General features: G+C 58.9%; 1 protein-coding gene across 1 annotated transcript in view; it reads left to right on the forward strand.

The window, feature by feature from the left end:
• The window catches only part of LOC111152660 (repulsive guidance molecule family member a), a 42,753-nt gene extending 41,348 nt beyond the window's left edge, over window positions 1-1,405 (forward strand). Inside the window, exon 4 of the mRNA XM_022511207.1 lies at window positions 683-1,405. Coding sequence (XP_022366915.1) covers window positions 683-1,405 — 723 coding nt within the window. The remainder of the gene's footprint in view (window positions 1-682) is intronic.
• The last annotated feature ends 12,171 nt before the right edge of the window (window positions 1,406-13,576 follow it).

Consider the following 13,576-nt stretch of genomic DNA (forward strand, 5'->3'; position numbering starts at 1 on the left):
CATAGACAGTAACATTCACTGGTTCCAGGAATTAGGGTTTGATATCTTGGGGGCCATTACTCAGCATACTACAATAGATAATGAAGTTTTATTTTTAATTAGCTGTGCTTTTCTTTTTATGGTGCACCTCTATATATAGTAAATGAGCTGATTTTCTATTTAGGGTAGTGATCTAAAGTTCCCATTCTAAGTCAGGTTGTTTTTTTGTTTTGTTTTGTTTTGTTTTTTAAATAAAACAAGTTGGTTGGTTTTTTTTTTACTAAGTTTTTAATTTCAGTATGGTTCACATACAATATATGATTCCATACATGACTCAGGGCTCACCGGGTAAGTGTGTCTTCATCCCCTTCACCTGTTCCCCCCGTACCCCCACCCACCTCCCCCCGGGAGCCATCAGTCTGTCCCCTATCATTAAGATTCTGTCTCTTGGTTTGTCTCTCTCTCCTTTTTTCCCCTTTGTCCTAGAGTAAAACAAGTTGTTTTAAAGAAGAATATTAAGTGCATAATAACGCAGGTGGTACCAAGGTGACCCAAATGGGGAAGGGAGGGAGGGCTTGGGGCATGGAGGGGGCTGCTCCTATCTGCAGCATCGCCAGCATGGGCTGGGCCTCCCGCCCCCCCCACTGTCTCGGCACCGCTGACCACCTGTCTCCCTGTCCTTCCCTCCCTGCCTCCCCACCAGCTCACCATCATCTTCAAGAACTTCCAGGAGTGCGTGGACCAGAAGGTGTACCAGGCAGAGATGGACGAGCTCCCCGCTGCCTTCGCCGACGGCTCCAAGAACGGCGGGGACAAGCACGGGGCCAACAGCCTGAAGATCACGGAGAAGGTATCCGGCCAGCACGTGGAGATTCAGGCCAAGTACATCGGCACCACCATCGTGGTGCGCCAGGTGGGCCGCTACCTGACTTTCGCGGTCCGCATGCCCGAGGAGGTGGTCAACGCCGTGGAGGACAGGGACAGCCAGGGCCTCTACCTCTGCCTGCGGGGCTGTCCCCTCAACCAGCAGATCGACTTCCAGGCCTTCGGCGCCAATGCCGAGGGCCCCGGAGCCCGCAGGCCGACGGCCGCCAGCCCAGCCCCCGCGGCCCCGGACACCTTCCCATACGAGACGGCCGTGGCCAAGTGCAAGGAGAAGCTGCCTGTGGAGGACCTCTACTACCAGGCCTGCGTCTTCGACCTGCTCACCACGGGCGACGTGAACTTCACGCTGGCCGCCTACTACGCCCTGGAGGACGTCAAGATGCTGCACTCCGACAAGGACAGGCTGCACCTGTACCAGAGGACTCGGGAGCCGCCGGGCCGGGCGGCCGCTGCGGGGCTGCCCCCCGCCCCCCGGCCCCTCCTGGGCGGCCTGCTGCTCCTCACCCTGCTCCCCGCCTTCCTGGAGGCCGTGGCCGCGTAGGGCAGAGAGGGGCCGCTGCCTGTCCCTGAGCGGGGGGCGGGGGTGGCTGCAGGAGGGCTGGGGCTGTTGTGAGGGGGGGAGGGCGGGGAAGGGGAGACCCCGCAGGGTCTGTAGGGGTCAGGAGCGGAGGCAGCCGCTGGCCGGCGGGCTGGGAATGGTTACCTCAGAGCTCCCCCGGGCTGTCTGCTGGCAAGGGCTGGCGCGGGGACGGCCTCCCCCCATGGCCTGCGCCCTCCATCAGGGGCCCTGAGAGGTCCTGGTGACTGGTGCTGTGATGTTCGTGACAGTTGAGCTGTGTGAGACAGGGAGCCACTCCCCTCCACCCGCCCTGCAGTGTGAATGTGCAAAACAGAGCCCCTCAGGCCGAAGCCCCCCCCCCCGGCCCCCCCCAGAGACACGGGGATTGATCAGAGTTGAGCCCCCCCCCCCCCACCCCTGCAATGCACTGAAACAGGCCCAGCTGACTGCTGCCCGCGCCCGCCACACGCACACACACTCACACGAGCACACTCGCACACACTAAGCTGAGGGGCTGAGGCATCAGCGAGGCTGGACCCCCCCCACCAGGCGGGATCTCCTTTCCCCTTAGGCCTTAGGACGACTGGGGCTGGGGGGTTGGGGGCTGTTCGGCATCTTTAGCAAAACTTCATCCTTGACCCCAAGGTTGTGCCCACCTGGTGCCTTCTGGCCCGTGGCCTGCCTGTGAGCCGAGGGGAGACTCCGGCCCATTAGCAGGCCCCTGCCCCAGAGCCCGCAGCTGGGGCGGCAGGTGCTGTCTTCGAGGTCTGTGCGATGCCACTCACGGGCTCCAACGCTCTGTTCTGGCTCCTTCCCTCCCCGCCCCCCATTCCCCCCTGTGCCTAGGAGGTCACGTCCTCATGTCTAAATGTCTGAATAGAAGTACCCCTTGGTTTCTGTCCCCTTCTCCCCAGCAGATGGCAAGAGTCCCTGGGCAGGGGGAGCTTGGGCCACCGGGCAGGGGCAGGAAGCACACACGGACAGGGCCAGCTGGCCTGCCCTGATCCTCTTTGTTCTCCTCCCCTGCCCCCCAGAACCCCACTCCCCACCCGTCCCCCCACAGGCCGGGGAGAGGAGCAGGGTCCGCAAGCTTCTCAGCCCCGAGCATCCCGGGCTAGTCTCGTTCCTCTCATCCCCTCCCTTAAGCTCGTGGCCACACAGCCAGGAGAGGCCTGCCGCCACCTAGAGCCCTGGCGCCCACCTACTGTGAGCCCAGCTGCCCATCCAAGGAGCCCCAAACCAGTCCCGCCCCTGCTGCTGTTCCAGAGAACCCAGGGACCCGCGCCGTGCTAGGCTCCACTCCCAGAAAGGGGCAGAAGGGCGGTTGCCACAGCCCCGCACTGGCCTGGCCTCTCAGTCTCGGGGCAGCCCTTCTGCTGTTCCCCAGGGACCTCTCATACACTGGCCCAGGAGGCTCCCCGCCTCCCCTCCAAGAGGTCCCCTCTTGCTGCCCAATGCCAGGGCAGGCAGCTGGGAGGCCCGGCCCCGGCCGCCCTGCTGGTTTTTAGATGGTCCCTATGTTGGAAGTAAAAAGTGAAGCACTTTATTTTGGTTGTGTTTGATCGCGTTCTGCTAGGAGGTGGGGACCCCTCACTGCGTCCTTGTGTCTGCGACCTGTGTAGAGTGTCACCGCATGTATATATTGTAAATTATTTATTAACGGCTAAATGCAAGTAAAGTTTGGGTTTTTCTTGTTTTGTTATTCTCTTTTGGACCGCATGTTGGAATTCACTTTCTGAACAGGCTGGCTCCGTTGGAGGGGTGGTGGGGGAGGCCCGGGTGTGCACGCACGTGAAGGGGAGTGGCAGGTGTTTGTGGAGGGCGAAGCCCTTTAACACCAGCTCCCCACTTCTCTTAAAATTACTTTTTCTCCTTCTGGGGCTTAAGGGCTCCAAGTGTTCTTGCCCCTGGGAGGCTGGAACAGTTTCAGGGACAGCTGATGGCCACGTGGTGGAGCGACAGGAAGGGGTGGGGGGCCACAAGGTTGAGTGGGATGGCTTCCGGCTCAGGATGGGGCCGTGTCAGCCGCCCCCATCAATGTAGGAGCCCTAGAGCTGGGACGGTGGCTGCCACCCTCCCCTGCTCCCGCAGCCCAGGGCCAGAGCGATGGCTCGGCAGAGGGGACAGAGGCTTGCAGACAGGTTTCCTGCTAGCTGTCATCTCATTTCGCCTCTTAAAACCAGGCAGTGAGTCAGGAACACATTCATGCCCATTTTTCAGACAAACAGAGGCTCAGAAAGATGAATTGATTTGCCTACGGTCCTTAGGGCAGGGCCAAGATTGTACATCTAGGTCTGTTTGGCCCTGTCTGGGCCTGCTCTTAACAGCAAATGTCAAAAAGGGGAATGGCAGCACCATTAAGCCAGGCCACATCCCAGGGTTCTCCCCTTTCCTAGCCCTGTGACCTTGAACAAGTCACTTAACCTCTCTGAGCCTCTGATTCCTCCTCTGTAAGGTGGGGAGTGCCTATCCCATAGGGTGGCTGGGAGATTCGGCAAATGAATTCCTGTAAAGGACTTAGGATGGGGCCCGGAGCACAGGAAGTGTACCATGGCTGGTATCCCTGTTTTCCCAGAGCAGGAGGGGCTGAGTGAGAGGGTGGGTGGGAGGAGAGGGGAGAGGGTCACACAGACCCCGGGAGCTTGGGAGAGGGTAAGCCGAAAGGCTAGCAAGGGGAGCAATCCGGAGAGTGAGCGTGTAACCAGTCCAAGCTGAAGGAGAAGGTCAAGGGCAGGAAGGGAGAACGTTCTAGAACCCAGCTCTCACACAGCCTCCCAGAGGGAGCGTGGGATTCTGGGCATTGGCAGGAAGAACAAGACTGGAGGGGACAAAAGGAGTCCAAACATACGTACACCTCTTATACCATTGCCCAAGCTGCTGGGACGGGTAGGCCTCTCCCTCCCTCTCTCTCTCTCTCAGTTGTAGCTGGGTTGGAATAGCTCGCAGGGGAGGCGCCACAGAGGCAGCAGAGGCCCTGGCAGAAGAACTGATTACAGAGAAGCCAGGGCCCACGGGATCAAAAAAAAAAAAAAAAAAAAAATCCCGCTCACCATCAGATGAAAATGCTGTGGCACTTGCCAGAGAATATTCTGGGTTTGGAATTTGTTCAGGACCCTAAACTTAACCAGCTGGAACTCTTTCCAGTACCATGCTACTGGTCACCCATGAACATGGAAATTTGCATTTCATCATGAATATGGAACAGAGTTTTGAGCTAAACGATCCCCAAGAAGCGGCTTCCTCTTGCTCTGCGGGCTGGGCTTGGAGCAGCTTCTCTGAGCCAGCGAGTCAGGGCCAGGTGGCGTGCCACGTCTCCACGCGTGAGCAGACGGACATGCGTGTCCCCTCGCAGCCCCAGCACAGAGACGTGTGGCAGAGACTCGGAGACTCCGTGAGGCCGACAGAATTCGTGAGAGGAGACAGGAGGGAAAGGGCTACTGGAAAGCCGTGCACGGGGGTCCTCCATAATGAAGGGGGCACATTCCGGGGCGAAGACCCTCACCAGGACCCCCGGAGCAGAGACGCAGGTGAGCCAGGTGTGACCAGGGCTCCTTGGGGATGCCAGTGAGCCGCGTGGAGCAGCGGGTGGCCCTCGGTCTCGGGCTGCCAGCCCACTTGGCGTCCAAACCGGCTCTGCCTGTCACTCGTTGTGTGGTCTCCCTTGGATTTTTTGGAGCCTTACATTCCTGATTTGTAGAACGGAATTATGAGTACTAGCTCCTGAGGTCCTTATAGAATATCCAGCGAGCAGATGCGCTACATTGCCTGGTACAGGGGCCCTCGAGCAGCCCCGGGAGGCTGCCCAAGGTGGCGGTCCCCTCCCTCCGCCACGGCGCACCCCGCACCATCCCTTGCTAACTCCTTCATGGGGGGCATGCAGCGGAGTCCGCCCGGACTGCCTTGCCTTCTTGCTGGAGAGGCCAGTCTGTGCACAGTGACGCGACCGGGTGTCCAGGGCGACAAGCGTCCCAGGGACGCAGGCTCCTCTGAGAGGGAGACCCCCCACCCCAGAATGGAGGTGGGAGGAGCTTTGCTCTGGCAGGTCCAGGGAGACCTCTGACCAGATCACCTGCATGGATCTGGGGGACGAGTCAGACCAAGAGCAAGGGGGACCCTTCTATGCAGAGGCTGGGGGCACAGAGGGCCTGGCCACCCAGGGGTGGAGTCGGAGGGCAGCAGGACACAAGGGGACGGGACGCCCTGAGCCGGGGGCCAAGGTCCAGGTGAGGCTGCCAAGCGGCGGGAGGGAGCCCTGCCCGGCCCACCAGTGACCAGGGGGCCTGACGTCTTGCTGCACCTGCCAGAGGAACCCATGTGCTGCTTTGAGCAGGGGCAGGACGTGCCCAGCTTGGGTTTTGAAGAAATAGTTCCAGACGGTGTGAAGTGGGGGGGGGAGGAAGTTGGGGGCTCCAGGGCAGACCTGGTCAGAAGGGGGATGGGGGCTGGTGCCAGAGGCGCCACGAAAGACCCACTTCAGGGCACAGCACAAGGCGGGGTTTGGCGATCAGGAGAACCAGGGGAGGGTGCCAACCGCCTGGGTCGACGGGGATGCCGCTTACTGAGCCCCAAGAGGAGTGCGTTCAGGACGCTAAAATCAAAATCTTACTTTAGGACACATTGGAAACCACATGCAGTTCAGTGGTCTTTAATTATTATTATTATTATTATTTTAGATTTTATTTATTTCAAGGGTAGGGAGGGGCAGAGGCAGAGGGAGAGAGCAAATCTCAGGCAGACTCCCCACTGAGCACGGGGCCCGACGTGGGCCTCGATCCCATGACCCTGAGATCCTGACCTGAGCCTAAGCCAAGAGTCGGACTCTCAACTGACTGAGCCACCCAGGCGCCCCTACTGTCTTTAATTTTTAAATTAAATGATAAGCACTTCCCAGGAACGAGTATTTACAGAGTGCAGGGCTCATAAAGGAACGCCCAGAACAAAGGGAAGGTGTTGTCCTTGAACAAGATGGTTGCAATGGTGTGGTTGGTAAGACTGGCGGATGTCACTTGCGGGCTAGTCCCAAGGTCACGGTCCAGAGCCCCATGCCTTGGGGGCGGGGCAGAGCTGGGGGGCAGGCCATATGCTTGGAAAAGGACAGCTGGACTCTCCAAGATGAGATCTTACCCCAAATACCAAATTATGTAGGGACCAAGTTTCTGATCCTGATGGGGAAAATGGTGGTAAAATTATAAAACGGAAAATTCAAAGAATAGCAAGGAATCCTGGGAGGGATGTTATCAACTCCCCACAGCTACCGGCTGGTGTGCAGGAGCCTCCGTGGGCTAGAAGGAGGCCCGTCCCACTTCTGGCCTTGCCTCTTGCTGGCTGGGTGACCTGGGACTTCAGGATCCTTGTCTGCACAAGGAAGGTCATGGCCCTCCTACAGGGATGCTTGGGAAGACTGGGGCAGGAATATCAGAATATAGGGAGCTCATCCCAGGAAGCCATACACCCCAACAAGCACCCACTCTCTCCCCTTCTCATCCCACCAGGTCACGCCGCCTTCGGGGGCTCACTGCCTGGGCCGCCATCCAGGGGACGCTCTAGTACTCCAGGCAGGCCCCGGGCCCGGCTTGCTCCCAGGCTGACTGCGACCTGGAGAATCCCACCCTCTGGTCCCCCACACAGGGATCTCCCACCAGAGGAAGGGCGGGGACCCTACTTTGTGTGATGGGTTCATCTCTTAGGAATGATCCAGAAATCACATCTCTTTGCTCTGATTAGCCTTATTTGTCCAAGTCTTGAAACACTTGACGAGCTCTTTGTCCAGCTGCCACCTGGGCTGGAGAAGCTTGGCGTTCTGGCCAGGGGTCGGTGGGAACCCTGCATGCCCAAAGCAGGAGTCTAAGGACCTCTAATTCCATGGAGGCCCCCAGGGTCCCCACACCCCGAATCTGTGGGCCATGGACCCCCTCCCTGTCTCAACAGCTTCCCCTCGGCTACCTTCCCCATCCTTCTGGGCTTCCCACACTTTTGACCATTTGATCACTTCCAGCCGTGACCCAGGTCTACACCCTGAAGAAGAGGAACAGAGTGGAACGCCCTCACGGAGGCCCCCAGCAGAACAGAGTTAATTAGGAGATCCAGGAGCGCCAGTCCAAGGGCTGGCGTGGTGGGGGCAGGGGTGTTTCTGGGATCCGGGGACGCGATCCCAGGCAGCCTAGATCCCAAGGCCAAGGCCAGCACATCCCCAGGCCTGATTCCATCCTCGCCCAGAGGAACCCTGGGACCTCTCATGGATGCCTCCACGTCGAACCCGTTCCTGCTCACCTCCTGCCTCCCTCCCGCAGGAACCAGAGCCCGCCTCAGGCCTGGTGCATGTGCTTTGTCTAAAGTCGTGTTCAAACCTACTTGCCACGGGGCAGGGGTCAGCGACCTCCGCCAGGGGCCAACGATGACAGCCCCTCCCCCACACTGTCCTCCTGCAGAGCAAACACCTACAGATGACCCTGACCTTGAGTTGTGCTGCTGCTTTGACAGTTTTCATGATGCCCCGAAGGTGGACACCTGGTTACTTCCAGATGAGCACCCACACCCATGCCACCTGCCTGCTCTGCCCTTGAGGATGGAGAAGGGGCTCCACGGAGTCAATCCAGGGTTCTGGTCCTGGGTCAGCAGGGAGTGAGGCCAGACCCTGCCTTGCCAGAAGGCTGGGTGGGTGGAGGGCCTTCAAATCCGGACCCTGAAGAGAAGAAGGATGGGAGAGAGGGTCCTTCAGATCTGAAGTCTGAGAGGCTCAGGGTCCCAGAAGGAGATGGTGCTGGGGTGCCAGTGGGCTCTCTGCTGGGTCACTGTGGTCCAGGGGTGGTCCTCCGCCTCCCCGCGGGCGGGGGGCAAGCCTTCTCAGCAATCCCACACATGATCCAGCTGCTGCTATAGAGCCTAGCCCCGTTTACACGGAGACTGGAGCCCCCCAGCATGACAGCTACAGGTTTTGGCTTCCTGCCATGTGTCAGGCATCCTGCCAAGTATTTGATCCAAGTGCAGATTTATCATGGTGGAGCCCCCTTCCGGCCACCTCCGTCCCAGAGTTCAGGTGGCTCGAAGCCCAGGCTCCATGTGAGAGAGGGGCCTGGAACACAGGGCTCCTGAGTGGCCTTCAGGTCAAGGCAGGGGGCCTGGACCACCAGAAACCGAATGCCAAGGTTAGGGCCAGGCATAACGGCAGCCTCCGCCATGCTGACTTAACACACCTTCTCCTTTGCTCATGATCAGAAATGAATCCTTAAGGCAAGTGTCCCCAGGCTCCTCCCTCTGGGGGTCCTCTCTCTTGCCCTAACACAGCAACGAAGTCATCTCTCCTTTCCTTTCTCTGCCCCCCGTCTTCCTTCCTTGCGCAAACGTTTTTAGCAGCATCCCCTGTGGGCCCCGTGGGAATCCGTTCATTGATTCCGGAGGCCCTGTGAGGGGTCAAGCACTCAGCACTGGGGACAGAGCGGTGACCCCAGCAGATGAATGTGCCCGCCGTCCCAGGACCGACCTCCGGGAGTGAGAGGCAGGGCATGAGTCAGGCTGCCGTGAGCCGAGCAGGGAAGGGGCCACGGCATGGCAAGGTGGATGGCAGGCTGGCTGTCCCCACTTGCTGGTTCTCTGCCCCCGAGCCAGTCCCACGCGGCTTCCAAGCCCACCCATCTGCCACGGCGGGGAAGGGTTAGGACTGACTCACAGGGCCTGCCAGGATATAATGACACTGGTGCAAAGGCACCGGGGTGACAGTGGAGGGAGCCATTGAAGGAGGCGGCGACAAGCTGGCCTCGAGAGGTGGGAGGAGCTGGAGTGGGGTCCAAGTTCCAACTCTCCCAGATGTGTGACCTGAGGTCTCGGGGCCTCACGATGCTCCATTGAAAAATGGGGATAAATCCCACCTCCTAGGATTTTCTAGGATTATTTTCATGAAGACAAAATCATTAAAATACAATAAAGCGACGGGCCCAGAGCTCGAGCCCCAGTAGCTGTCAACAGACGGTGGGCTCTGCTCACAGGGGTGTCCCCGGGGCAGCCTCATTTACTCTCAGGTTTGGGCCACCAACAGTCCAGGGTTCCCAAACATACCTAATGTACATTCAGACCCCTTCCAGGGGCCAATATGTCTCCAGGCTCTCCCTCCATGGCTGGAGTTTTTATGATTCATGAGGCTAAACATCAATTCTTAATTGTAATAAATTGTAATTATAGCTCCTTTCAACCATAAACCCAAATGCGTTTACTAATTAAGCCCAAACAGAACTACAAAAAAACCATGTGATGAAGGTGGGGTTGTCCAGGCTCCTGTCATTGGTGCCAGGGAGTGACTCTGGTCCCCTCTACTTTTCACTCTTCAGACTCTGTGAAAGCTGACACCAGGCGTCCCTGCATCCACCTGGGTAAGGAGCACGGACGGACCCCTTGGATCCAACACGACCCTAGAGTCCTGGGTTCTTCTCTCCTTCCCACACTTCCAAATGATCCAGGGTTTGCTGAAGTTACTGCTTTAAAATGTTCATTAAAAGGAAAACAAAAAAATTTAAATTCTTCCAGATATCTGTAAGGACTATTGCTCCCATCAGACATCTGTAGCCCCAAGTTTGGGAACCGCTGAGCCAGCGCACCGTTGAGTGGGAATGAGCTCTAATGATCGCCGTTTTCACCTGCTGTCACAGGAGCCTCAGAGAGGATGGCAGGGAAGCAGAGAGCCCTTTAGGGCAGTGGGGACACGGTAGGGACCCTGTGGGGACAGTAGCTTCGAGGAGTCGGCCGCAGTAGTGGTGGTCACCTTGCCTCATCTTTAGCATGTCCCTGGCACGGCTCCCCCATCAGGCGTGGGCGGGACTACGTCCTCCCCACCCCCAAAGGTTAACACCTGGTCAGGTTACAGCAGTCTACCCCAGAGCCCATGCTCTCAGCTCAGCTGCTATGAGAGCCCTGGGTCTCCTTGCTGGGATCGAGGTCCTTCTTTTGTGAGCCCGTTCAGCTCTGCATCTGCTGCCCCCACCTTCACACCTCCCTGCCTCCTCCCAATTCTGCCTGGTCCAGGGAGTCCAGGGCCAGGACGTGGGCTAAGGCAACTGGGGCTATGAAGCACAGCTGGAATGGGACCATAATGGCTAGTGAGCGCCTCTCCGTACTGCCCACCGGGGGCCTCTCCAGCCCATCACCCTTCCAGGCAGCGCCCTGAAGGTCCCTGCACTTTCCCTCAATCTAGCAAATAAAGGGTTATCCTCTGGCATGCCAGGAGCATTTGGGAAGATGTTCCAGAAGAGAGAACCAACTGCTTGAAACATCCCCGGAATCAGGAAGGCCTGCCTGCTGTGACCCAGACTCCGGTCTGAGCCCCCGCCTGCTCAGCCCCCTGGGCTCCAAGCCCAGCCTCCACACGGGCCTCGCGGAGGCCACGGCTATGACTACGTGGAGGCACCAGAGTGGGCTGGGGCTCCAGTGGCAACTGTGGGCACAGGGAAAGGACAGACAGGAAGGGAAGCGGGAACAACAGGGGCCGAGAAGGCTGCTCAGAGGAAACCAAGTTTGAATTGCATCTTGAAGATGAACCCAGATTCATCAGGCAGCTGGCGGTGATGGAGGGGGGATGAGGGACAGCAGCCTGGAGGTCAAGCTCTGCCTCAAGGACCGGCCAGAGTCTGCAAGAGCAGTTTGGAGGCTGAAGAGAGCGGCCAGCGAGGGCAGGTCACAGAGGGCTGAGGACCCAAGCCAGGAAGCTTAGAGCTCCGATGAGGATCGGGGGAATTGCAGTAATGCCCGGCCACGTGGCTCAAGACGTCCCTCTGGTGGCCACACGGAGAGGAAAGGGAGGAGGGGCTGGGCCCAGAAGGAGCCGGAGCCCGCGTGTCCCGAAACCAGGGGCTGCCATAGGGAGAGAGCCACCTGGCTGGTTGAGGCCCCTGAGAGGGCTGGGCCAGGGCTGGCCAGCACTGCCCCCAGGGCCTCCTGCTGGTGTAGCAGGTGAGGCTGGCTTCTCCTGGCAGCCTCCCCTCCTCCCCATCCCCTGTCACACTTCCTGCAGGGGTGAGGTGACTCCCCATCTCCAACTCCACTGTGGCCTTTGGAGCTATGGGAGGCGCCCGCCAGGGCAGAGGAATGACGGTGAGCCTCTCCAGGGGGTTCTGTAAATTCAGCTGTCGGCGGCCAGGCAGGCTGTTTGTGGAAATCTGCTGCCCCCTGCAGGAAGATTCTAGAACCACAGTCACTCAGGACCCTCCCTCCAGGAACGAGCGGGAACTTGGGCTCCTCTTCCAAACGGCAGGGGCAGGCCCCCAGCTCTGGTGGCAGGAGTGGTCTCCGCTGAGCCTGGGAAGGTCTTAACACCGCCCTCTGAGAATGATGACAGGTGCCAAGCCCAGCTCAGCCACCCTCAATGGCCTCACTCACCCCACCACAGCCTGGCAAACTCCCGCTGTCTGTATCCTGTACTTGAGGCTCGCAGAGGGAGAGAATGAGCCCCAGAAGGCCAGCTGCTTCAAACCCAGCTCTGTCCCCTTCCTGGACCCACGGCTTCCCCGATCCCCTCCCCTGGGCTCAGCTAGCAGCACCCCTGTCCCCACGCCCATCTCCTCTTTTCTCCCTGGCGCTCGTGACATTTTGTCCTTCTGTCGTTGGTCTAGGTGTGCCTTGCCAACCCTCAGCTCAGAGGGGCCCTCATCCTGGTTTGCCGAGTCTGCGTCCCAGCTTCTAGAGCAGGGCCTGGCCCACAGGAGGTGCTTAAGATCTTACTCAAGGGAGAAACTTTCTCTCTTGACCCTCTAGTCCCCACGGGAGGGTGAGCACCCTGCCAGGTCTTCCTACCGGGGTCTAATCTCCTAGAGAGGGCGCTCTTCCTGGGCCCCTCCAGGGAGCTGGGATCCAAGAAGAGCAGCCCGGCTGGTCTCAGAAGTTTCTGGGCTGATGCGTGCTGGGGCCGAAAGCTAAGTTGGGCCTGCCCTCCGGGCTGGGCAGGTGCCCTCCTCGGTGTCCCCATTGTCCCCGCTCCCAGCAGGAGCTGGTGAACACTGTCTCCTTCTGGGTAGCCCATAGCAGAGTTTACACCTCTCAACACTGAGCTCTCACGGTAAAACCACATGAACCCTAGAAGCCGCCTCCTTCATGTACAAATGACGATGTCTGGGCCATCTGCCCAGCTGCACGCAGGGGGAGGCCAAACGGAGACAACGCACTGCCCTTCCTGCCGGCCCCCTGGAGACTCCCTGGGCCCCCCAAGGCCACCATGGTACACAGGGTTAGCAAGGACCACACTATAGCAGCGACCATCCTCTTGTGGTTCACAAAAAAAATTAAGATCCCAAGTGCAAACCCTCCGTGGGGCAGCTGGCCCCAAGCAGTAGATATTCTGCTGATTTTGAGGTGAGAGGCCTGCGTCCGTGTTCCCGCACAAAGCCAGATCTCACGGCCACACACCCGGCCGGGAAACACCCAGACCTCAAGCCTAGGAGGGGGTCCCCCAGCACCAGGCAAGTCCCGAGTTCTACAGGACCAAGAGCGTGTGTCGGGTTGGGCTCCGTCTCTTCCCCAAGGCAGGGAGCAGACACCACAGGCGGGTTGGAGGCCGGGGCCCGAGCGGGATTCCAGCCTCAAAGGGCGCAGGCCAGGGAGGGCGGTAAGACGGGCCTCGAAGGCAGACCCGGCCCTGCTCTTTTAAGAGCCACAGGTTGGAATCCCAAGTCCAGACCGGTCTGGCAAACTGCAGGGCCTCGCGTTTCAGTAAGTGACCTTTCTGTTGGTGCTAATTGAGAAGGATCTGCTTTGATGCCAGACGTGCGAGGCCCCGCCAGGGAGCAGCTGGGGGGGGGGGGGGGGGGGGAGCCTGGGCCTGCTTTTTCCAGTAAAAGGCGGGCTTCTTGGCAGCAGCTGGTTTAGCAGCCGCGTTGCTATTGTAAATCATAAGCTGATTATTGTAGCGCTTTCAAGTTTCCCAAAGAGGTTCCAGCCGAGCTGTGAGTTACAACACGACTGTGAATTGTTTATCGGCAGGAGGAACCCTCAATTCTTTTTTTTTTTTTTAATTTTATTTATTTATTTGTCAGAGAGAGTGAGCACAGGCAGACAGAGTGGCAGGCAGAGGCAGAGGGGGAAGCAGGCTCCCCGCTGAGCAGGGAGCCTGATGTGGGGACTCGATCCCAGGACGCTGGGATCATGACCTGAGCCGAAGGCAGAGGCTTAACCAAC

The sequence above is a fragment of the Enhydra lutris genome, unplaced genomic scaffold (assembly GCF_002288905.1).
Source record: "Enhydra lutris kenyoni isolate GAN:26980312 unplaced genomic scaffold, ASM228890v2 scaffoldscaffold29, whole genome shotgun sequence".
Classification (NCBI taxonomy): domain Eukaryota; kingdom Metazoa; phylum Chordata; class Mammalia; order Carnivora; family Mustelidae; genus Enhydra; species Enhydra lutris.